This window comes from Lissotriton vulgaris, chromosome 9, assembly GCF_964263255.1.
Source record: "Lissotriton vulgaris chromosome 9, aLisVul1.2, whole genome shotgun sequence".
In the NCBI taxonomy this organism is placed as follows: domain Eukaryota; kingdom Metazoa; phylum Chordata; class Amphibia; order Caudata; family Salamandridae; genus Lissotriton; species Lissotriton vulgaris.
Genome location: NC_141697.1, coordinates 668,818,341 through 668,844,362, shown reverse-complemented (window position 1 = coordinate 668,844,362; position 26,022 = coordinate 668,818,341). Strand labels below are relative to the sequence as shown.

Genomic DNA, 26,022 nt, shown 5'->3' with positions numbered 1-26,022 from the left:
TCGATCGGCTTACTCTGTACTGTTTTGTAAAAACTTCCTCTAATAAAATCTTTTGAAATAAAAAAATAAATACAAACAAGCTTTTGCAATGCAATAAGTCTCACATATGCAAGAGTTTAAGCTATTGGCATTTTAAATGACAATGCCATTTATTTATCTGTTTTATAAACCAACACATAAATAAAAGGCACAGTCATTTACAATGCCAATAGTAAACTCTCTCAAATGCGAGACCTATTGCATTGCAAATGCTTGTGTGGTTCTGTCACTAGCAGCTTCCCTAGCTGAAACTGGGTGCTGTCGCTTTAAGAGGCTGGGGGGAAGGGCTTTGTTCAGCCCTGCCCAGCTCCCGAGGGCTGACGTCTGAGCTTCCTTCCCCTTTTCGCTCTACCTCTCTATAGGGCCGGTCCACTCTCCTTTACGGCGCCCAGCCCCCTCCTCTGCTGCACCCAGCCCCCACCCTTTCGAAGAACGGGACTGCTCTTCTGCTGCACTGTCCCCTCTCCCCCCTCCCTCAGCCTCCGCTGCACCCTCTCCGCGCCGGGCTTCTTCTCCTTTAATGCCCCGGCCTTTTCTTCCTTGTATACAGTTGTCTGTCCCTTACTGGGTGGGAGTGGGGAGCCCCGGAAAAAAGAGGAGCATCGTGGGCTTGGTTTAAGGAACAAGAAGGCCGTGTGCTTACCGACGGCGGTTACGAGAAACCGAGATACAGAAAGAGGAGAAATCGTCCACCCCATGCAGACCCCCGCCTGATCCGCAACACAACAAGAGAGCTGTCTCTACTGATACCCAGGCTGGGAAACCTGCAGGGAGGCGGCGCTCTGCCTGGCTCTCAGATGTGGCATCCAGGAAATCAAGAGAACCTAGCAGACTGAAGACCCGTGTTGTTCAGCGTTGGGGTGCTGCTTCCTACGGTTGGATTGTGAAGGGCCTGCTCTTTGGATTTGAGGTTGCACCTGCTGATTTTTTGGGATGTCTCTTGTATGGAGAATGGAGGGCCATTAAACAGGATTTGCTGCCGCCGTTTGGATTTTGGGGGCACACGAGCGAATTTTCAGAGTCTTGACTAACCTCTGTGTTTTGGGACGAGGTGTCTGCCTTTTTGCCTGGTGATATGGACACGGAGCACTTGCCCTTCTGTCCCCCGGGGTTTTAGGTTTCGTTAAAAAATTGGAAAGTAGCAAGAAATAACACTACATCAAAAGGATTCAGTAGCAACAAGGGAATCGGTTGGAGCCTGCGAGAGGAAGCGACCGAAGTGCCATTCCCCTGGTGCCGACCTGTTCTACTGTTTTGGTAATGGAGGAAAATGGATCAGAATCATAACGGATAGTCGTGGTCTGCCACTGTCACAGGCCTCCAATGGAAATCCTTGGCCGTGGGGGAGCGAACAGGCGCCCCCAACCTGACCCTGAGCACCGCGCCGCTTCTGGCAGGGTGTGCGCCCCCAGTGCCTGCTAACCCCGCCGGCAAGGCACCCCTCGATGCCGCTGACCGATCGGTGCTTGTGCCGTGCCGCCCAGGGGGAACCCGCACCCTGAACTCACGCCGTGGTCCCCGGGATGTCGTCCAGATCGACCGTCGCGTCGGGCAATGAACGCAACACTGATGGGGTGAGTATGAACCGCTGGTGATCTTCCCAAATCTCATCTATATGTGTTGCTTGGATTTGTATAGTGCGTTCCAGCATTAATATGGCAAGGAAGCGCCTTCTTAATAAGGGCGTAAGGCTGGTGTATTGTTTATGATGTGTTACATACTGCAGAAGCCGCTTCAGCTTGTCACGTTTTGTTTATTTATTTGCACCTGCCCTCGTCTTCTTTTATTTATTGCTATTGGGTGGAGGGCATGTTCGGTTTCTTTAAATCCGAATCTGCTCTGTCGGATGCAGAGGCCACTGCGGAATGACAGCCTTGGACATATACCAAGCCGTTTGCATGTTATGGCCAGTAGGGCTGAAAAAAGAGCTGTCCTTTCTTAAAAGCTATTGCGCCTTTTTATTATACTAATTTGGCAATCGTGTGGTCTACAGCATGCATCTGTTTTTGGACCAGAGGATGACGGACAGATATCGTTCATGTCGAATAAAAAAAATTGGAAAACGTCCACAGTAGCGGGCATCATGAACATGCATCCACTGATCTCCCCGCAGTCTGTGAATCGTGTTGTCAACTAAGATTATAGGCAGGGGGTGTGGGCGTGAAGATTCTCAATGAGGAAGTGGGGCTGTCGAAGGCCCCTGACTGAGATTCACAGTGCGTTGGTTTGGCATTGCCCGTCACCCCGAGCACCCGAGCCTGATGCCGGAGGTGCTGTAATGCCTTCCCCTCGCTCGATCCTTCACAATTGGACTGATTGAAAAGGGGGGGGGGGTAGGGTGTCAATCCTTCGCTATCAGAACCCACGGCCACCCTTGCCAGCTTTGTCATGGTCTTCGAAACCACGCAATGTTTACATTCGATCTTGGGTTCATGGCTCTCACCACGCACTTTTGAGAGAGTGGCTCCTAATATGTGTGTCTATGCATTCAGCGATCGCTGCTTTGGGCTCGTACAAGTGTCAACAGCGCAATCACACCTTCCGTTGGTATCTGCGGTATGCACAGCGACGTGGTATTCATTTGGGGGCGGTATTATTCGAGTGGAGAAGGAGGGGACACCCCCGGCTTATCATGGCTGTATCCATCGATTCTATGTCGCGCCTGTCACCAGATGGACTCCATGGGGCAGCACCGCCCACCCTCTAACCGCAGGCCTCGTCCATACTCCTACATTGGGATATGTCACTGTTGTCCCGCATGCTGCTTGGCCGCGGACCCCTCAAAGAGACATTCCAAGAAGCGCTGTCTCGGGACCTGTGGTGAAAGTGGCTTAAATAGTTTAGTTAGCGAGGTGCTGTCTAAAACACCCCTTATATTTGCCACCGCTGGCTTGGTGGTGATTCGCTCACTGCGAGGTGTAGCTGGGCTTCTCTGCACTGTGATTGGTTCAGCTGTGCAGTGTTCCTGTTGTCCACTGTATACAAGCGAGTGCAGACACAGCTCTCTAAAAATCCCATCACTGAGCTGACCATGTGATACAACCTCAACTGTGACAGTCACACACCAATAAGACAACCTAAACAGCGACTAAAAAAAATTCGAATTTATTGTGGAGTAATGAGGCTACTGCCTCGGTATCCAAAAACTCATCACTGTCAGAAGGAATCTGACAGACGAAAACAAGACAGACGCGCTCTCTAAAAATGGTGACGAACGCGGCCCTTGCACTGGAGGCTACCTGGCGGACGATGAACAAGTGGTGTGATTAACAGGAATATGCGGCGTGCATGTAAATCGCAAACAAGGCATGCGCACGGTCGTGGGGTCTCTTCTGTATATGACTAACTGGGCCTGTGGTTCAACGAAAGAAAGGGGTGGGGTGGTGGCGGTGGGGACTGTAGCTGGTTCATCGCGAGTGTACAGTATTCACAAACTGGTCATATGCCTTCGCAGTAAATGATGATCGATAGGGTGGCGCGGACACTGGCGCGGAGTCGTCCTAAACAGTGATTAACGGGCTGTGTGGACCTTTAGTGAAGCACTTGTATGTGTTGGTGACCAGAGTTTGGGTACAATCACAGGGTCGCTGTCATGAGATGAGCGCAGTAAGGCAGGCAGAGTTTGATGCCCCATACACAAAATAGTCTGAATGGACTGAGGAAAGACTTCACTCTCAAATCAGGTCCAAGTTCCACGTTTTCCCTAATTGTTTAGCGTCTTTGCGTAGAGTATAGTAGCACACGTTCATAGATAGCGGAATATGTGTGAATGTTAGTTTGACTCGCGGGTTTTAGCTTTAAATTTGGCCATTTGAAGTGTGTTCATAGGGGCAAAGCTGAACTAATCACAGTTCAAGTGCGAGTAGCTGAGTAATGTTGGACACATTGTATTTTTCTGGTGGCATTTGTAAGAAACTCATATCATGATCTGCAGAAGGCCTAGCTTAGTGAAAATTCAATTTGTTAGAGGGATTCTGGTCTGTTGCCATTTAACACTTTATTTGTCCACTGGTGTCCTTTGATTTCTGCTGATGCTCCTTTTAACGAATGGACTTCATCACAATGCCAGGGGTAGTGATTTGGCGCATCCTTAACCATCCCACTTTAACCCTTAACACAGCCCCTCTCCTTGCTTATAAGGGGCCAAGGGAAGGAGTGGAAAGTAGCAACAGGATATACGGCCCTTCAACCCCTGTTCCTAACTTTTCCAGTCGCAGCTGTCATTAGGCCTGGGACCCGAGGTGGCAAGCTCAGTGTTGGGGCATGGAAGGACACACCTGTGTTAGCAGCTGCTACTCTTGGCTATAACAAATTGACTCCTGTTTTAGACTATCATTTTGTGGTGCTGCTTGACACGTGTAGACGTGTTCATAAGTAGCTTGGGAGGGAGGGGGTGCAGAATATACAATGACCACTTAGTTGTGTGTAAAAGAGAGCCTTATTAAAAGAGGAGCACATCACAAACTTTACCTGGCAGACCACCTCTCAAAACTATTTCCTAGCTATACATCAAATTGGACTAACCAATGTCCCCACTGTTCCCCAACATGCCCACCCCGTAGCTATCTCATTTAACTGAAGTGCATTTCAACTTTATATTTCCCCTACAGTCTATGACTTCCTGTATGAACCCCTAAGCAACGAAACGTCATAAATTGAACCTTGAACCGTCCTAGACCCTTCCTTTGCACATGGTTCCCATACTGTTAATGCCGACCAAACTTCTGACAAGTCCAGCAGAACTTTCCAGGCCTCCGCCACCTAGAAAAAGTGAACGTGCTAACTTTTCCTCCCCAATCCTTTTTGCTATGCACCGCATCTCCTGATATTGAGGGTCCTTGACGAAACCTCCCTCAATCCAACAAATCAACCCGGATGCACGACAAATGGACTCAGTCACCCCGGTGAAACTCCTGAGCCTCAAATGTAATGCCCGAATGACAAATCCGGATGAATCACTCTTCCCTGCAAAAACGGGACATTTCCCATTTTACCTTCCTGTACGCCCTATCAGTTGCAGCTGGCGTGCTCTCCCCCTGCATGTTCCTCTTGGGATCAACTCTGTCCACACGACAAAACAGCCAGCATAAGTCGCCTAAATTTGTAACAAGTCTTTTTTCATTGCCCTCATCAAGACAACGCCATTCTTCCTCAGCAGATAATTTTCCCCTAAGTGGATAATAGCAACATCTGGGCACCTACCTCCCTCTATCATACCGTTGAGGCACTGTAACAATTCCCTCAAACGCATTCCCTCTTTTCCTTCCCAAGTAATGAGGAGCAAACGTATATTAAAACCTAAATTAGCCCCAAAACATGTCTGGTGAGCTAGTAAGTCCACTCATTTGACTAAGAAAGTGTCCCAACACCCAAATGGCCACGTCTTTTCTACCGCTGGACCCGCCATTGATCCTGAAAAGAAACAAAACAGCTGTAAGGATTTTAAAAAGTCTGGCCAGCTGCACTTCTCTCATCGCACATGGCGCCTGTAACAGTCAGATGACTATTGCACCAAATGCAGGATATCTTCACGTACCCAGCCTTAACTCCCTTCTGTCGCCCACCATTGCGGAAGGAATGCGTGCCACAATCAGCAGTGGGTTAGCCCAATCGCTCAAGTGCTTTACGCAGCAAAGATAGCAGCGGAAACACTATAGCCTTTTTCCCAGACTTGTGTCTAAAAACCATGCTAGTGTCAAGCCCATTGATGGCCTCAACCCACCTGACATTTCCCTGGTGACTCTACTGTATGCAGTACTATGCTCTTCCCCTGGGCTGTTCAGTCCGTTTTGGATCTCCTAAGCCAAATCTCTCAACCACCTGGTTGAAAACAAGCACAGCTGCGGCATCTGCTGCATGACATTGCAAAGTACATTTCATGTTCTATGCCGCTTGGTCCGCCCCACACTCCCCGTTCTTGCACCCAGCCTTCCAGCATCCTGCGCCCTGATTCAACTGCCAATGGGGCATAGCTGCACAATAATTTCCTCATAAATGCGACTCCTTCAGATTTTCCTGTAATGGTAACCTGGGACAAGCCTTTCTCTGTTAAATCCCACATAAACTGAATCACATCTTTGGCCTGTGACCAACCCTCCTCCGCGTGCCCCTTATGCTAGGTACTCCAACCATGCTTGACCGTACGCTCTCTGTGTTGACTCCGCGAGGGACTCTACCACCAATTGTACCATCCTGCGTTGCCTACCGACCACAGCTTCTCTGGATTGGACTTCGGATCTCTGTCGACGTACTTGGCCAACCCACAGAATCTCCCCCACTGTGAACGAGACAAAGCATCTGTTATGTCATTGTCCACACCTGGCACATGCTGCACCCTGAAATAAATATCATGATGCAAGTTAACAAAGACAAAAACTCACAGCAGTTTCAGAACCAGTGTGTCCTAGACTGACTGTTCATTCCAACCCCTCTTCCCACAAAGTCAATGCTACCACCAGAGGAAACCATTCCATGAAGGCAACGCTCCTTCCCCCCTTTTTCCAGTGTTCTGGCCATAGCTTCGCGCATCATCTACCCAACCAATAGAGACCAAAACCCAGACTACCCGCTGCGTCAGACTATCTGTACATCCCAGCTGAAGTCACCATGCTGCACCAAAGGAATTCCTTTGTAGGACTGTAGGAAAAAAGAGCTAATTTGTAGGTCCTCTTTGACCCCTCCTGAGAGCCTGACATGATGATGAGGTAGTGAGAAACCAGAGAGCGCTTTCCTCAGCCTTCTGCAAAAAGTCCTGCCCGCCCTCACCACCCTGCATGCAAAGTGTAGGTGACCCATCAGCACCTGAACCTCCCTCACTTTCACTTTGTCCCTCGCTAACATGCATTTTAACAATGCTGGAATTTTCTCCTTTTTCTCTTGTGGGAACCTCACTTCCATCCAATTGAAATCGATTTCAATGCTGAAAAATGACAGGATCCTGTGTGGACTGTTTTTTTTTCCCCGGTGCCAAAGGTGCCCCCAGGTCACCCAGGAGCTCAAGGAACCTTACTAGCAGAGCTTGACAGTCCGCCAAGCCGGGTGCTCCCATGAAAAGAAATCATCCAAGTAGTGAGTTACCAGCTGATGGCCAATATGCCACGAAGACAGCCACTACAAAAAAGAGCGGAAGAATTCAAACAAGGCCCACGATATGGAGCATCCCATTGGTAAAGCCTTATCCACGTACCAGTGTCCTTCAAATTGTATATCCAAAAGATAAGTCATTTGCATGTGACGAAAGCAGCCGAAACACTGACTTCACGTCACACTTTGCCATCAATGCCCCAGGGTCTGCTGTCACCACCAGTGACACAACCACATTCACTGAGGAATGTGGCACAGAGGCCATGTCCTCTGCAATTAAATCATTCACCAACTCACCTTCTGGCCAGGACAAGTGGTGAATCAAGTGAAATTGACACTGTTAGTGTTTGGACACCACCCCTATTGGAGAGACAATCGACTTCTCGATCAGCCAATCATGGAAGGGACCCGCCATCCTGCCCTCTGAAACCTCCTTATCAAACTTTTCTTGTACAGATATTTGTGCTCTTTTGCTGACCTCAGATTATCAGCCATCGCCGCAACCTCAATTCCCCTGGATGCCCGTAGAAACCCAGCCAGTACTCCAACCTGCCGAACGTAACCAGAGTACACACCTTCTGCACCAGATCACTGTGCCCCCCTCCCTTCCCGGTTGCCAGAAAACTGCTGCTTCTGATGTGGCCCCTATCCACCTAGTGCGGTTGCCACTGACTTGAGCCCTGTCCCTGATAGCCACTGCCTGCCCCGAAACAGTTGATGTGGGGATACCGACCTGCACACTTGGAGCACTCGTGGCGAAACTTACAGTATTCCTGAGTGCATATTCCCTTATTAAAGACCCGAAAAAAATACAAGGGAACCCAACTCACTAAGGAACCTGGGTGGGTAAATTACTGTCAGAAACAGTTGTTTCTGTGGAATAATAGAATCATATATAGATAATAAGGTGCACAATCACAATGGCAGGATTAAAATGTTATCCAAGGGCGAATAAACCACATACACCTATGGTTCTAGTTTGATACAATCATATTTTACAAACAAAATTCTATACACAATGAAAAAGAAAAATGTGCGTAGTGTCCCCAGTGAGAAACTGGAACCTAAAATATTGGTGACATAATTATTACATTATTTTACAAGGTTTCTAAGGTATTCAAAAAAGTATACCATTTAGCAACTCAATACAAAATAAACAGCAGCTATATACTATAATGCGCGCTGTTAATAGTTCTCTTTCTTTTGTTGACAACGTTTCGACCCTATCTGTCTAGGGTTTCACCAGGACCTATGGATTTAGGGACATCTGACTGGTAGAAAGCGCAGCCGCGTGTGGTGTACGTGCCAACAGTGGGTTACATAGGAAAAGGAAAATAAGATACTCCCAAGGACACCCAGCCGGGTACCCAAGTGAGAGTGAAGGCTGGCATTCTATGGGTAGCTGAGTACTGTTACTGTGTTGATGATACACAGAGACGTGTATGAAGACGGTGATGAACTCTGGAGTTGGTGTTAATCACAAGCGGTGCTGTCGCGCTGACCTGTGAATCACGAATGTTCAATATGGTGTTCTGTACCTACAAATGAAAGGTCATTTGTCCAACAGCAGACTGACTGACGCTGTTGTGCTGCCTCTGTAGTGGATCGTCACGCGCTTTGAGGACTGCTATTATTGAAGGATTCGTCTTAATTGAAAAATACTTGCTTCTGTAGATGGGCTTCATACCATTTGTAGGTACAGACCACCATATCTCTGGTTTCTCACTACCTTATTTGTTAGTTTGTTTGAGCTTTCCTTCCTCTATTTTGTATTTGTTCCTCCCAGGGAACATGGAGGTATTACCTTTGTCCTCCCCCCTCCCCCTTGTGATATTTTTTTTCTTTTTGTTTAAGCACTACAAGAGTGCATATGTTTTCCAAATGCCTTGTGTATTTCTACGCCTCTGTGGGGTTCCTTCGTGATGATCTTTCAATGCCTATTTGCTTCTCCCACACCTTTCCCCGTGATCCCCTTGTGTATGCCACGTTCCACTCACTTTTATCCGTTTGCTCCATCTAAGTTCCTCTTGCTTTTTTCTCCCACCCATGCCTTCTGTTCTTTCCCCTACCTTCACTCTCAATGTTCTTTCTTCCACATGTGCCTGCCATGTTGATTTGCCACAACACTCTCGTACCTAGTGTTGCTTCACCACCCCGGTAGCTCGTGAAAATTGATTTATAGATCTCTCGAGGTTGGCACTGGGTACAGCTGCCCGCCTCCCTGCCTTGATTGCCGCCCATCCGGTGTATAGGGTTTGCGGGCTGGTCCTTCCAAATGGCACAGGCTACAGAAGGAGGATACCATGATATATAGGAGAGGATTGCCTCCATTTGTGTTGTTGAGGGTACCGTGAGAGCTGTCTCGGTCAAAGATAGAAGCAACACTAGAAGAACATGACTTCGCAGTGGGGCTGAGGCATCTTTGTGAGGGACGTCTTCCATTTGTAGCATCTTCCTTGCGGTGAACGAAGGATGAAAGGTCCTTTTCCAGAAGACTAGCTTGAAAAGGGCCTAAACAAAAAAAAGAGGTTACGTCTTCCTCTCTTGAGAGAGTAGTGTAGCATGATACTCTGACCACCCTCGTCAATAGCATAGTAACACAGGGGCCTCGCTTGAGGTCATGTTGTGTCTTTATCCAGTCTTAAGCCAGCAGAATAGTAGTGAGTTAACTTTTTCTTCTAGCACCTGCTGTGATCCACAGGTCCCAAATACAAATCCTGTCAAGAGTTGCACAGCCTTCCATCTTTTAAGGTTGGCATGTTTAGTGCCGGATATTGGTTAACACTAACCGCTATTATTTACCACACTTGAAAATGGTAGAAGTGCTGAATGAAGCTCTCCCGATACATAGAAAGAATTTACTCACTATAGTTCACCCATAGGGATATGGCTTGCAGCTGCATTACTTGGGGACGATCATCTTCTGTTAGTGGGCCTTCTACTCCATGCTACAAGCTCCCCACTGACTGTTACTGCAGGATCAGGTACTGCCACATTGCCTGTGCTGAACTCCTGTCCTCACTTTGCCCTAGGCGATGGAAGGGCAAGTAAATGGCCCCTGCTCCTTTAATGAATCAGTTTGATGTTGGTACTCCAATCTTGCTTAACTTGATATGCAGTGAGTTATTCTTTTATTCTGGGCCTCTCCTAATTTTGGTATATTTCCTTCTTACGCTTCACCTCTCATATCCTGAAAAAAGTGGTTGGTCCCAGTGCTGTGGTGCCTTACCTGTGCTAATAATTCCTATAATGGCTTTTCCCAGGGGACCTTCTGCAACAGCTTCTGTATTGCTTGTCTTTTGGAGTTTTGATTGTGGAAGAAATCTGCATGTCGAACATTACCTCGAGGACTGGGGTGGTCTTTTAGTTTTTGACCCCTGCCTTCCAAGCTTTCATGTAATTGCCCTCTCTTTATTAGTGCCTGACATCCTAGGCTTAATATTGTGACTATGATTGTTCACAGTTCTTCTAAGATGATCAACGCTCCCCCTTGAAATGCTGTGTTTATTTCCCTATCGGTCACCATATTATCACGAATGACCAATGCATCTTGCGTGTTCTAGCTCAACAGAATCGGTTCTGTCGTACATGCTAATGGAGCGATACTGCAGACTGAGGGCTTGAAAGCACAGTATTACATGTTCCAGAAAGGGATCCTCTTGTGGCCCATTGATGTTCCAAACTTTACTCAACACAAAGTGAGACACCGTCCTACAAAAAGACATTAGATTTATTGTAAATAGACACTACACATTAGAACAATGTCCATGATATGATAAAGCCTTGTTAAACAATGAATGTATTTGTAATCAGGACGCTGATAAGTGATAGTCGATGGCACGCTGCAGTAAAAGTAGGGGGCCCTTCCACATCAGCAGGGATGATAGAGATGAGCAGAAGTGCCCGAGTACTTCACTGGCGGTCATGGGGATTAACCGGTTTCAAGAAATCCTTATGAGGAGCTTTGCCTGCTGATGTATTATGTACCACAGGAGGTGGTCTGTGTCGAATTGTACAGGTACGGCAGCTGATTTCCTGCCAGATTCTTAGCAATTCAGGTCTTCTTGACCATTCTTAAGGGCTTGGATCTCGAACAAGGGTTCCTGGAATCTAAACTACACATCATACACACTGATGTAATGTAAAGGTGCAGTGGAGGCCTTGCTGTTTGGGCGCTCTCCATATTTACAATAGTAGGAGCCAATTGGTGTGCCTTTAACATCCATGCATTGTACCTTTCCCCATTTATCCTTTAGACTAAGAAAGAAAGGGATCCTTCGAAGCTTCTGCTGGTCTCTCAAAGCAAGACTATAGAGGAAGATACAAAAAGTCTAGAGGACAAAGAAAAACAGACTCCTCCTAATGCCATTAGAGACTCTATTGACACTTCTGTAGGACTTTATCACCTCCAATTAGTGTATCAGAGTAATTAATTTTAGTAGATAATTATGTTCCGATGCTGTCTGGTTGTCGACTTAAGTTACACTGGACTTAGTCCATTCTCCCTCATCTATGTATGTGACCATAAGTGCCTGGATTCTCAAGGTGATCTTCAGTGCTTTATCCAGGCCCCAAATAAATTAAACGGGGATCTGACTCTGGATGTTCCTGGTACAGCAGCCACACCTCTTTGAACTGAAGGAATGCTTGAAATATACACCTGCACAGGCAAGTGTGAGAGTCTGTGGTGTAATGTAAGGACACAGTGGAACAATTGCGTGTAACGGGAATCACTGATGTAATGTAAAAGCAAGGTGGAACAAGTTGGAACCTCAGAGGCAGCAATTTCAGGGTTGTGGAATTTTATAAAATATCTCCTTGTCCAAGAGACAGAATGCTTCATAAATCTATTTGCTCTGTGTACAAATCTGCTTGTCCCATTTGATGCCATGCATTGAGATGAAAAAATTATCGTGAAAAAGTGCCTCTTTTGCATGGTTAACCTCCCACTTTTTGCATGGTTTTGATGGGGTCTCGAGTTGAGTACACAGGTGCCCGGTGCCAGTGCTCTTACCCTAAAACAAACTCCCAATTGGTACTTCTGCCCCTGTAAGTCCCTAGTAACTGTGGAACCCTGGGTACATAGGGCCTGAGAGCTGAAGAGGGTCCCTTGGGAACCCCCTCACTGGGAACATGCCACTGCCCTTGTAGCCTGCATGCCCCTGTGAGGGAGAAAACGACAAAGTCGACATGGCACACTGTCTTGGTGCCATGCCAGGTAACACTGCCTTTCCCGCATAGCAAGTCACCCATGTAGCAAACCTCTCAGTCCTAAGGCGGGGTGCACCGTACGACAGGTGAGGGCATATCTTCATGAGCAGATATCCCCATACAATATTAGCCACCATTTTCTAATATTGTAAGTGCCAGTGAAGCCATAACTGTAGGCAGCAAGCTAACACTTGGCATTTTTCTGGACCCCTGAATAGAGAGCCCCTGCTCTCTGGGACCAGAAATAATGCAGAAATATGCACATCCTGGGCAGAGGTGTCATGCCTTCTCCCCCAAGATGGGCCAGTGCTTGAAGAAGGGAAGCTTTAAAGTCCTGCCGCCTTTGTCATGGGACCCCCCCTAACCTCTGTTGCTAGGAGCCCCACACCCCCACTTCGGGTGGGAAACCAGTGAGAAAATTAAAAAGATGGGTGTGCTCATCACTGCCAACCCCACCCCTCAAGTTGGGGAGGAAGCGAGGCGAAGCACACTTTTCAGCCCTCCCCCATCTTGAGGATTGGGGGACCCCTCCAATCCGGGCTATGTCAATGCCCACTCCCAAGGGAGGGTAGCATACTAGAGGGTGTAGTCACCCCAGATGCTGTGCCCATTGGCCCTACCTTCTACTCCCCTAGAAAAAACAAGCTCCAAGCAGCGCCACAGGGAGGATTGACCCTGGTCGATGCAACTCCCTGCTGCACAAGAACTACAAGAACTGCTGCAGTTGAGGATCGACACTGGTGTCGATGTGACTCTCTGCTACAAAAGATTCCCCAAAGACTGCAGTGGTAGATGACCAGCACTTGCCTCACCACTACTCTGTTCTGCCCAGAGAACGCCCTACAACTGGATGGCCTCTGCGACCTCGAGGGATCCCCTCAGACCCACGACTCGAGTTGCCCACAGCTCCGGGCCCAACAGCCCGTACCCTCCTGTTAGTGACCCTGGTGGTCGCCTCCTGCATCGCAGACCCGACCGCAATCTCGCCAAGAACATCAGACTACAGCGGAACCCCATTTGAACTACGCTTATCGACTGACCGTGACTGCGACGGTCACTGGGTTGGGCCGTTGGCTGAAATCTATCCCGCTCCTTACCTCTGCCGACCTGGAGGGCGAAGAACATTGGCGGTATCGACCGCCTCGGCGAAGACACCGAAATCCGCACAGTATGTGTGCCCTAGTCCATCACGACCGGCACTGCACTCCGTGTGGGTCTGACCACCCAAGAACTGGATCTGTAAGTTGTATTGGCGCACAATACATCCCTCACTTGATTCTCTCCTCAGGAACTATTCGAATATTGCATTGTTGATTTTTGAATGTGAAAAGTAGTTTTACTTGAACCATATTTACCTTGTTACAAAGCATTGGTCTTAAAATAAAAATAAAAAGTATAATTTTCCTACATTCATCTGGATCTCCTTCTTTAGTCGTGTGTCCATTATTGAGCATGTGTGTGCAATAATTGATTTAGGCCAAAGGCTGCTCACCCACACTGCCACTAATAGATCACTTTGGGTTTTGCGCTGAGCCCTGTACACTTTTGGGAACCCCTGGACTGTATTACAACCTAGTGAGAATATCACATACAGAGCCGACTTCCTACAATGTTATTATAAACAAACCCAGATTATATTTGAGGTCCAAAGCCTGCTTGAACCTTAAGAAATACTTGAAAGAGTGTTAGTGGTGTAACGTAAGTGGAAGGTGCATCAAGGGGGCACATGGTAAGAATTGTCGGTGTAATTTAAGGGCCAGGTGGAACTAATGGGCACATTGGAGATTTGCTCATAGGGATCAGTACTTTGGTGGTGCAGAATTTTTTAAAAATAATTCCTCGTCCAAGTAACAGAATGGTTCTTAAATCATTTTGCCCTATATAAAAATCAATTTGCTCCATTTGATGCCTTGAGGTGTGGTGACAAATTGACCAATTTTATTTCATGAAATGTTATTCTGGATAATCCCAGATTACCACTGCAATGAATTGTTAGTCGTTGTGGAACTGAATCTCAAAACTATTTGCTAATTTAAGCTTGGTTTACATGTTCAAAGCTTTGATTTCCACTGCTAAAAGGATTTACATGCATGAAGATTTTCTTGCGCGCAAATCTCCCCACAGAGATTGGAAACCTACAGGAAATGGTAGAAACAGAGCTAACATGCCCTATGTGTTTATGCATAGCCACTAACATACATGTGTACCTCAGGTCGCCAACTCCCCTCCAACCCCTTTTCACCCTGGAAAAGTTTGGAAAGTTACTCCTGACGAGGTGGAAGTAAAATGTTGGAAGGGAAAACTTTCTCCCAGAAATAAAATGTGGGGGCCTAGGGAATGAGTAAAAATATTTGGCAACTGAGGAAAAGGAAATGTTTTAACAAGTAAATTTATATTTGCTCTGTAAGATTTCGCATGAGCGAGTACTTGTGTATAATTGCTCTTGCAAAAGTAGAATTAACAGTAGTTTGCTAGGAATATGGTTTATGTAATCCCGTGGGAATTTCTGTAAATTGTATTGTAATTGCAATTATATAGCGCTTACGACTCCTGACGAGGCGTCGAAGAGCTTTTTCAGCGAATGTAACCCATAAAGGATTAGTGGTGAATTAGTATAGTGAAATATGAAAGTAATTTGAGTTGTGAATAGGTTAGTCAGTTGTTTGGATTCTGAAGTGGGAAAAGGTTTATGTTTATATAACGCTTTCTACCCCTTTGGCAAATGGCACGCTACTCCGGAACCCATAAAGGAATAGTGGTGAGTTTGTATAGTGAAATATGAAAGTAATTTGAGTGGTAGATATGTATGTTAGTTATTTGGATTGAGAAGGATAGCGGAGGGATAGAAAAGGGAAAAAGGTTTGCAATTATTGTTTTTAACCTCACACAGTTGCATGTAACCACAGTATATTAGTGCTGCCTCCAAAAAATATAACATTTTAATGGAAATAATATGTGATTGACCACAGGGAATTGGTAGCAACATGGGAGCTTCATGAGAAGGGAAGTAGCAGGCAGTGGGCGTGGTCAACCGAGCAATAGAGAAATGCCATAGCTCTCCATGGGCTGCTCAGCAGTGAGGCAGCAAATGACAGGAGCTGGGCTCTCAAAAAAATAAATAAAACTGAAAGCATTTACATTCACCACAATGGGCAGGGGAGCTACGGATTAGTGGGCAGGGGATGAGTCAAGAGGAACCAAACAGATGCGGAAGTGGAGAAGTGTGGCTCACCGGTTAGAGGAGGCAGACCCGGACGCAGAGGTCAGACCCGGGACCAGGGTTCAATCCCGACGCTGCAGGGTCTTGAGCTCAAAATGTCCACGGACTTGATAATTCTCGCCTCGGTGCCTACTCGAATCATGGGTTCACACTCTGCAACTCTGGGCAATAGCTTGCTTAATCTCCACTACGGCCCCACTGCGATGGGATGCCTGGCTTTCACCTTGGAGATGCCCAGTAGGGGTTATCTCGCAGGAAAAAGCCAGGATGGGTTCCCAAAGCAAGCGCCTTGAGACCTTACGGTGAAAGGCTCTATATAAGAACGTATGATTTACGATTATTTACGATTATATGAGAGGGGGAGCATCACACAAGAGGAAGCAAGAACAAACATGCTCACTAGGAATGCTTAATGGGAAAAAGTTCAGAAAGTGAGCAGTGGAAAGACAAGTCAGCCAATCAAAAGCATGATAAAGAGGATATGATGCATGTATGGGACAAACAAGAAAATGAAGGCAAGTAATCAAATAAGAAGCAAGCAAAAGAGTGTCTGCCTTTGTCAAGGGCAAATGTTGCCCTTAATGGTTTCTCCCTGATTTCCCGCTATTATTTTTTTAAAATGTTCGCCTGAATCAAACATGTTTTATCAAATTACCTATTAGAGGAACTGTATTTAAAGTTGCCCGTAAAAATTCATCATACCTGACTGTACATTTTGGTTTTTTTTAAAATCAACTTCCAAATTATATGTGGCTACATCTTATTTAGAAAAGTATCGTGATTCATGCTTCTTTATGTATTTGTATGTAATTAAGGAGCATTCTGGGAACACTGCAAAGAATCACAAATTGGTAAATGTTGCTATCAACCACTTTCAGTAATGCTTCCAGCTCAACGCGTTTCATGAGAGCCTTTGCTGTAATAGTAAAGGCTGTGCATTTATGAACCATCTGTACAGTTGTAAACCTTGTACTCATATGCAGGAAAAGCCCACATTTTCAGGCGAGAAACCTCTTTCCCGTACCCATACCGCACATTGTACATTTGCAGCTAAATGGTTTGTGCTGCATGAAGGTTTGATCTGTGTGTCCAGTGGACAAAATACATATGAAAATGGCGCATAACATTGTATCAGCGCGCGAGCCTACCTGCTCGCCTGTCCGCCTTCCTGCTCGCCTGTCCACATTCCTGCTCGCCTGTCCACATCACGGGAGCCTGATCTGCCAACAGCCACGCCAGGAAGGGGATCAGAGCCTCCATCACCGCGCCTGCTGTCTCCTCCCCCCGCCACAGCCCTCCAACACCGGGTCTGCCGCAGAGCGGGGGAGTTGAGACTCCAACTCCCAGAAGCCTCCGCGACACGAGCAGAAGTCGCGTTGAGGCTTGGCGCCCGGAGGCGCTGTTTAAGGGGCTGGCCTTCCCGTGTCGCGGGACCGCGCGCGGGGCCGAGCCCGGGGCTAAGCCCGGGCAAAGGGCGGGCCCTCTGTGGCCCTCAGAGGCCTGAGGAGTCTGGGCTGGGCGCTACCCCCTGGCCAATTCTGTACTGATCACCAAGGTATTACATTTTTGTGATTTAAAGCATATTGCAAATGGCTCCCACTGAGTCCAAATCCACCACTAAGAGCATGGCAAAAAAAACGCCCATTAACACACGTTCTGTTGCAAGGAACACTGCTCAAACTAAAACACCGTTACCAACGCTAACTGCAATTGATCGTATGCTTCAACAGACAATCGTGGTGGTAGCAAATGCCATCGAAAATACTGAGAGACGATTGTCTCTACCACCCAGCACTTGTCTAATTCAGCAGACAGCACAACCTGCCGATAGTATTGTACATAACATAAATGTGACTGCATTATCAAATGATTCTATTTTAATGCAATCTTACACAGGCCTTCCCGGGGCCGTGCCACCCCCCATAGAAGATCCTCCTACACTTCCAACAGTATTTCAAGATAGGGACAGCCGCCTGTCCCTAACTCCTAATCTGCAGATTAATGTAACACCATCTGAGGAACCAGGACCTAGCAATGCGACCAGTGCAATATTGATTTCCTGCGACAACGAATCCATCCACACAACTGACCTACCCAATAATAGCAGTATCGACAGTACGACCAATCATGGCACTGTCCATCGCAGATCTAGACGCATGCATAACAGAAAACTACCAGCCCTTTAGTAGGGGGTGTGCGAAACAAAGGGGTAGAAGAAAGAAGGCAACTACACCATCACCACCTTCAGAACAGACCAACGGAAGTGAACCACCACTGTCAATTTCGGGAACCGCAGTCAATATGGAGTCTATAACGGGTCACATTATGGATGCTATGAAGCTCCTCATTGCTCCCCTGAACGACAAACTCGAGCAAATATGTAAAAAGGTGGAAAACCTGGAAAAATTGGGCTTAGCCAAATTAGACATCCTCGAACACCTGGGTCCACAAATTACTCAAACCACCTTGAATGTACTGACTGTGAATAAGGCTAAAACGACTGTCCATAATACATCCAAACCACAGGTTCCACCCGCCAGAAATGTGAACCCCACAGTAGCCCCCGGTAATCCTGCAAATTCACATACCAACACACCAGGCAATACCACCAATGGGCGTTCAACATCCTCTTCCCTCGGAGCAACAGGGGAGGTGCCCATGGGTCACTCTTCAGTAAGCGGGAATCCACCAGCGCGCAGTTATCACAATAATATTATTCCTGCTGTGATCAATCTCCCACCAGAAAGTAGGCCATACGTGGCTATCCTTGCCAATGTCCCAAAACTTAAACCCTCCTGTTGGACCTGGGGTAGCCTGGCCTAGGGCAAGACTAACATACCGAGGCTCTGTGTAAAGGTTGCAGTCCACCCAAAAGTAAAGCTACGCAATAGCACACAAAAAGAAAACACTACACCAAAAATTGTGGGAAAATACGTACTGTTTTATAAAAATAATATTTTCTTTGTGGTCAAAATTTACAGTTTATGACATTTCAGATTATTGACATTTCAGCAATTAAACCTCTTTAACTCTAGCAAATTATCAGGTAAATTTCCAATTACAGTTCATGCAGTTTTCTTAGAGATCAGAAAATCCCACTCTTCAAAGTTGACCAGTAATACAGTTCACTTCACAGTAGAGTAAAAATTACACTTCCAATTAGTTATTTAAACTCAAGGTTGAGCATTAATTAACCACCTCAACAGATTCCAAACTCAGCTTCAATAGGGTATTACACGATGCCCAATACTGGACACTCATAGCACCAACCACCCTCAGGGTTAACTCTGGCAGTTGAACTAACTCAGGCTTTACAATTCCCCTCTGTGGGTTACCTCCACCACCACTGGGAGCTTATAACTGTCCCTTCTCTCACAGGGAGGTAGCACCCACTCTGGGAAGAACTCTCCACTTCCCCCCCCCTTCCTGGATAGCTGTTCCCCTTCCCTTCGGGTGTCACTCCTTACTTGTAGCAGAGTTATCTGCGTGGTCCAGGGGAAGAACCTGCTTTACAGGTCAGAGGAGACTCAGTACTGCGGTCCCACAGCAGTCACTCGGTATACTTTCCTCTCTTCTCCCGCTCGCGCTGTGTTTGCTGCTAGCGCTCAAGCGGGGAGAGAGATTACCACAGCGGAATGATGATTGGGCTCCTCGCACACGCTTTTCCCTGGAGCGCCTGAGCAGATCAGGGGCTTTGACGTTGCTTCCGCGGCCAGGGGAATCTTCCGGCGCCTCCTCACGCAATCCTCGACGAGCGCGCTGTTCTCCCGGGCATGCGCGTAGCTCTATGACGACTCCGCCTCCGCCCTCACGAGTCGCGCTACTCCCTGGGGCCTGCGCGATCACAGCCGGAAACTTCACCTCACAGACGCTGCACTTCTGGGCCTGCTCAAACCTAGGCCCCTCCTGCCTCCAGTAGCGGTCACGCTGGGGACATGCGCGGAAGCGCTTCCTTCTTCCACTGACGCGGCCGGTGCCCCCGGGGTCCCACAGACGATCGGAGCAGCGCCGCTGCTCTCCCCCAGTCACTTCCCTCACCGGCTTCACAGGAAGGATGTTCTCAAGCAGCGCCCTCGCTCCTCAGGACATTTATGGCTCCACAGACCCACGACTTCACCAGGGCACAACAAGGAACTCCAGCCACGTCACGGGGCTCACAGCTGCTCTTCCACGCTGGTAGGTGCAGCGCTGGGCATGGGAAGATAGGGATATCCTCAATAAGAGTGTCCTGTCAGCTTTCACTGGGGTTCAGTCTTAGAAGGGTCTTCCTTCACACGCAGGTTGCTTTTTTTTCTCAGCAATTGATGTATGGGGAGGGATTGGTCAGAGGCTAAAGTGGGAACGTCTCTCTGAAGTGACTGTCTGCCTCCAAGACAAACTAGCTGCTCTCAGTGCGTCCACCTCCTCTCACCACTGCCTCACTCCTCCACTCTTGGGTCAGCACAAAATGGCTGCTGGTCACTGGCCTTATATAGGGTGGCCTGAGACCTGCAGAAGTCTCTGGTTGTTTCTAGAAAGTTCCCTATGTTAGCCTATGGGCCTGTCCTCCAGTAGTGTCCGTTATGGCAGTTGGTGGACACCATTTTAGGTTTCTGGATGTCCCTAGATTTTCAAGGGGCCTGACTAGGCCTCACAGGTTATGAGGGAAAAATGGTGTCATAGCCAAGGAACACCTAGCCCCCTGACAGCACTGAAAAATCCTGATGGACATATGTAAAAATAAAAATAGAAACTCTGGGAGGCTAAGGGGGACAAAAAAAAAAAAATAATAATGGTTAGAATATCCCCAGAAGCAGACAGGTCTAACACGCGTCCCCCCCCAGCTGAAAGTGGGGAGAACTACCCAACCCCTTGGGAGTCCTCATCACTAAGGCGGAAATACCTGGATAGACCGTCTGCATTGGCATGGTCCGTCCCAGGTCGGTGTTCCACCCTAAAGTCCATTCCCTGTAGGGAGATGGACCACCTTAGCAATTTGGGATTTTCCCCCTTCATTTGCATCAGCCAACGAAGGGGGCGGTGGTCAGTCTGAACTAGGAAGTGCGAGCCAAACAAGTATGGCCGCAGCTTCTTCAGAGCCCAAACCACCGCAAAGGCTTCTCTCTCAATTGTACTCCACCTCCTTTCCCTGGGGAGTAGCCTCCTGGACAGGAAGACCACGGGTTGATCCAAGCCCTCATCATTTAGCTGCGATAACACTGCCCCAATGCCATGTTCTGACGCATCTGTTTGGACAATGAATTCTCTAGCAAAATCAGGGGCCTTGAGAATGGGAGCGGAACACAATGCTTGTTTCAAGGTCATGAAGGCTCGCTGGCAAGCCTCCGTCCAGACTACCCGTCGGGGTTGTTTCTTAGAAGTAAGTTCAGTGAGGGGTGCCACAATAGTGCCATACCCCTTCACGAAGCGACGGTAGTATCCAGTGAGGCCCAGGAAGGCTCGGACCTCAGTTTGAGTCTTGGGGGCTCCCAGGCGATGATAGCCTCAATCTTTGCCTGGAGGGGCTGCACCGTCCCTCTGCCCACCAAGTGACCTAGGTACACCACCGACCCCTGTCCGATCTGACACTTGCTGGCCTTGATTGTCAAGCCAGCCTGTTGCAGGGCATGAAGAACAGCTTGCAGGTGCTGCAAATGGTCCTCCCAGCTGCTACTGAAGACAGCAATGTCGTCCAGGTAAGCAGCAGAAAAAGCTTCCATTCCAGAAAGGACCCTGTTCACCAGCCGCTGAAAAGTAGCAGGGGCATTCTTGAGCCCAAAGGGCATCACACGAAATTGGTAGTGTCCCTGAGGTTTAGAGAAGGCTGACCTTTCCTTCGCCTCCTCGGTAAGGGAAATCTGCCAGTACCCTGAAGTTAGGTCAAAGGTACTTAAGTATTGAGCAGCTCCCAGACGGTCAATAAGCTCATCCGCCCGTGGGATGGGATGTGCGTCAGTTTTGGTCACTGAATTCAAGCCTCGGTAGTCCACACAGAATCTCAATTCAGGTGTGGTGCCTGGTGGGGCAGCTTTTGGTACCAAAACCACCGGGCTAGACCAAGGGCTACCAGAAGGTTCAATCACTCCTAGCTCCAGCATCTTGGCGACTTCACTTTTGATGCTGGCCTTCACCTTGTCCGACAGCCGGTAGATTTTAGACTTCACAGGTGGGCTGTCTCCTGTGTCCACGTCGTGGGTACACAGGTGGGTTCTACCTGGGACAAGGGAGAACAGAGAAGAAAATTGCTCCAGGATCTGGCGGCAATCACTCTGCTGTTCAGGAGTCAGGGATGGCGAGAGAATCACTCCCTCCACCGACCCATCCTTTTCTTGGGACGAGAGAAGATCAGGGAGAGGTTCACTTTCTTCTTCCTCTGCTCCATCGGTTACCATCATTAAGACAACCTCGGGCCTCTCATGATGTGGCTTGAGGCGACTGGCATGCAGCACCCTGTGGGGCTGCCTCGGGGTCTTAAGATCCACCAAATAGGTGGACTTCCCCTTTTTCTCCAAAACCTCAAAGGGGCCTGTCCAACGGTCCTGGAGGGCATTTAGCTCTCCAGGTTCCATTACCCACACTTTCTGTCCAGGCTCCAGTTCCACTGGGTGAGCGTTGTGGTCATACCACTCTTTCATAACTGCTTGGCTGGCCTCCAAGTTGTCTGAAGCTTGCTTCCACAACTTAGCCATTTGGCTCCGGAAGGCCAGCATGTAGCTCACCACGTCCTGGGGAAGCTTCCTGGGAGTCTGTTCCCATCCGTCTTTCACCAGGCTGAGAGGTCCCCGTACAGGGTGCCCGTACAAAAGTTCGAAGGGGCTGAAGCCCACTCCCTTCTGTGGCACTTCCCTGTAGGAAAACAAGAGACAGGGTAGGAGGACGTCCCATTTCCTCCGCAGGCTTTCAGGTAGACTCCGTATCATACCTTTCAAGGTTTTGTTAAACCTTTCCACAAGACCATTGGTTTGTGGGTGATAAGGAGTGGTAAACCGATAGGTAACGCCGCACTCCTTCCACATAGCCCGCATGTATGCTGAAAGGAAGTTAGTCCCCCTGTCGGACACAACCTCCTTGGGGAAACCCACTCGGGTGAAGATCCCCATCAGGGCCCTTGCCACTGCAGGTGCAGTGATGGTCCTCAGAGGTATTGCCTCTGGGTACCGTGTGGCATGATCCACCAAAACCAGTATGAACCGGTGACCAGCTGAAGTTGGTGGATCCAATGGCCCTACAATGTCGATGCCCACCCTCTCAAAGGGGGTGCTAACGACAGGTAGTGGTTCCAGGGGAGCTTTTAGCTTCACCCCTGTTTTCCCACTGGCTTGGCAAGACACACACGTCCGACAATATGTATCAGACGCCACTTTCATTCGAGGCCAGTAGAAGTGGGGGACAAGCCGGGCAAAGGTCTTGTCCTGTCCTAGGTGTCCTGCCAATGGTATCTCATGAGCCAGTTCCAGAAGAAAGGCTCTAAAGCATTGAGGGACCACCAAGGCCCTGGATGAACCATGTCCAGGTGCCTTGGGCTCACTGTAGAGGAGTCCATCCTCCCAGTAAATCCGGTAGCTCCCTACAATGTTCCCTGCTGCCTGGGCTTTTGCCTGTTGCCGCAGCCCCTCGAGAGTAGGACACTCTTTCTGAGCTTTGCAGAACTCTTCCCTGGAAGGACCTCCCTCCACATGCCACTCAGTAGGGATGGGTAGGTTTTCCAGGGAAGCAACATTCTCCCCTGTGGACTCCAGATCCACCTCCGCAGGTGGCCCGTCTGTCTCACGAGGTGGAGATGTCGAGGCATGGTCCTCCGGCCTCCTGTCCTTCTCCTCTCTGGCAGCCGGCTGGGCCATTGTTCCAGGCTCAGTGAACTCCCCCTTCGGGCAGTCGCAGACCTTGTGCTGACACAAGTCCAGTCAGGGGGTCCCAGCATCTCAGAGTGAGTCTGGTACTCCACCCTCCTCCAAGCATTGTGCTCCATATCATTCCCTAACAGGCAGTCAACAGGCACGGCAGGGCTTACGGCAACTCGAAGTGGACCTGCAACCCCTCCCCACTCAAAGGGAACCTCAGCCACAGGGTAGTGGCCCAATCTGCCGTCAGCCATTACGGCGGGATGGAGTACATCTGGGATGATCTGCTCTGGAGACACCAGCTGACTCCTTACCATAGTCATGCTGGCTCCTGTATCTCTCAGAGCCTCCCCTCTACGGCCATTGATGGTGACCCACTGCTCATACTTAGTAGTATTAGAGGGCAGTTGGGTCTTTGGAACCATCTCCTTATCTCCCAGGGACACTAAAGTGACACCCGCCCGCTCCCCTCCGTTACCCAAAGGCATCGCCTCCCCGAGCACTACACTAGTTATTCCCGGGGCTTTTCCTCCAGTGGGAGGGGGTGGTCTTTTTGGGCATCTCACATCTCCCTTATAGTGTCCCACACCACCACACTCAAAACAATGAACAACCCTTGGCTGCTGGCTTTGGCCAGGGGTAGGGTTGCGAGGGGGGTTACTCTTAGGGATGAATCCTCTGCCCCTTCCTTGCGAAGTATTTTGTGGCCCTTTTGAGAACTCCCTCTTATTTTCCCCTCCCTCTTTCTTCTGGGGGGCGCCCTGTCCATGCTTCTGGGAATCCCCTCCAGTCCCCTTAGTCGACACCCGGGTACTAACCCAGATGTCCGCCTCCTCAGCAAGCTTCCTGGGGCTGGTCAGCTTGCTGTCCACCAGATGCTGTCGTAGTTCGGGAAGACATTTCTCGAGTAGGTGTTCCTTGAGTATGAGGTCATATAGTCCCTCATAGTCCCCTATCTCGCTGCCTCTCACCCAACCCTCCAGGGCCTTCCTGGAGTAATCCAAAAAGTCTACCCAGTTCTGCGTGCCTAATTTGTGGCCGCCCCGGAACTTTTGCCTATACTTCTCAGGGGTCAACCCAAACTTCCTTAGCAGCGCTGACTTCATAGCCGGGTAGTAGGTCTGTTCACTTTGATCTAGGGCCAACAAGGTATCCCTGCCAGTGGGGGGCATGTATTTATATAACCCACCCCCCAGTGGGCTTCCAAGATCCCATGGGCCCTCAGTGAAACCTCGTAGGCGGCTAGCCATTTGGCAATGTCATCACTGGGTACATAGCATGCCATAATATCTTTTGGTAGGTAAGGTCTGGGTTCCCTGATGTTGGTCTGGGTATCGCTGCCACCATTCTCTGATTTGGGGGTTCTTAGGTTTAGGGCTTGTAAATCCATCTCTTTGATGGTCCGCTCATGCGCCAATCTCTTGTCCTCCCTTTCCATGTCCATCCTGGCTAGTTCTATTCTCATCTTCCTCTCCTCCCTCCTATCCTCTAACTCGGCGTTGGTCAAACCCCTCTCCGAGACACTACTGCCCGCTCTGGAAGGTGTCCTAGGGCCTGTTAAAAGGTTCCCCCCTCCCGCCTGGTACAGTGTTGCGGTCTCCAGGACAGTGTCCCTGTCACTCCCCTCAGTATCTACTTCCTCCCCGGAATGAGCCTCCACCCATGCCCGGATACTGGTCAGCAGCTCAACTTTCCTGGCGCCTTTCTTAAAAAACACCCCCTGCTGCTGACACCATTCCTTCAATTGGGTCACGGTATAATTTTCCAGCTCTTCCACATTTATCTCCATTTCTATTTAGAGTATAAACTTTTACACAGGAGGAATTCAAAAAGTGACCTGGGGTCAACCTCCACCCACCACCAGTAGTTAATTTAGAAAAAGCAAAATTTAGATTAGGAGGGCCGCAAGGAGAAAACTCCTGGTGTAGGTTTTGTGTATTGCGTCGAATTACTAGTGAGTAGCTGCAACCAAGTCAGGATCCCACCGCTAGGCACCAATATGTTGGACCTGGGGTAGCCTGGCCTAGGGCAAGACTAACATACCGAGGCTCTGTGTAAAGGTTGCAGTCCACCCAAAAGTAAAGCTACGCAATAGCACACAAAAAGAAAACACTACACCAAAAATTGTGGGAAAATACGTACTGTTTTATAAAAATAATATTTTCTTTGTGGTCAAAATTTACAGTTTATGACATTTCAGATTATTGACATTTCAGCAATTAAACCTCTTTAACTCTAGCAAATTATCAGGTAAATTTCCAATTACAGTTCATGCAGTTTTCTTAGAGATCAGAAAATCCCACTCTTCAAAGTTGACCAGTAATACAGTTCACTTCACAGTAGAGTAAAAATTACACTTCCAATTAGTTATTTAAACTCAAGGTTGAGCATTAATTAACCACCTCAACAGATTCCAAACTCAGCTTCAATAGGGTATTACACGATGCCCAATACTGGACACTCATAGCACCAACCACCCTCAGGGTTAACTCTGGCAGTTGAACTAACTCAGGCTTTACAATTCCCCTCTGTGGGTTACCTCCACCACCACTGGGAGCTTATAACTGTCCCTTCTCTCACAGGGAGGTAGCACCCACTCTGAGAAGAACTCTCCACTCCCCCCCCCCCTTCCTGGATAGCTGTTCCCCT

The 26,022-nt window shown here is 48.5% G+C and overlaps 1 protein-coding gene across 3 annotated transcripts in view; it reads left to right on the top strand.

The window, feature by feature from the left end:
• Nucleotides 1-379: 379 nt before the first annotated feature.
• MARK4 (microtubule affinity regulating kinase 4) overlaps nucleotides 380-26,022 on the top strand; it is a 608,126-nt gene continuing 582,483 nt past the window's right edge. For 2 of the 3 annotated variants that reach the window (XM_086938382.1, XM_086938383.1), the window contains exon 1: nucleotides 467-1,613. In XM_086938382.1, the coding sequence (XP_086794508.1) occupies nucleotides 1,563-1,613 (51 nt within the window). In that variant the 5' untranslated portion in view covers nucleotides 467-1,562. Of the gene's footprint in view, nucleotides 1,614-26,022 lie in introns of all 3 variants that reach the window. The other variant, XM_086938381.1, reaches the window with a different exon arrangement.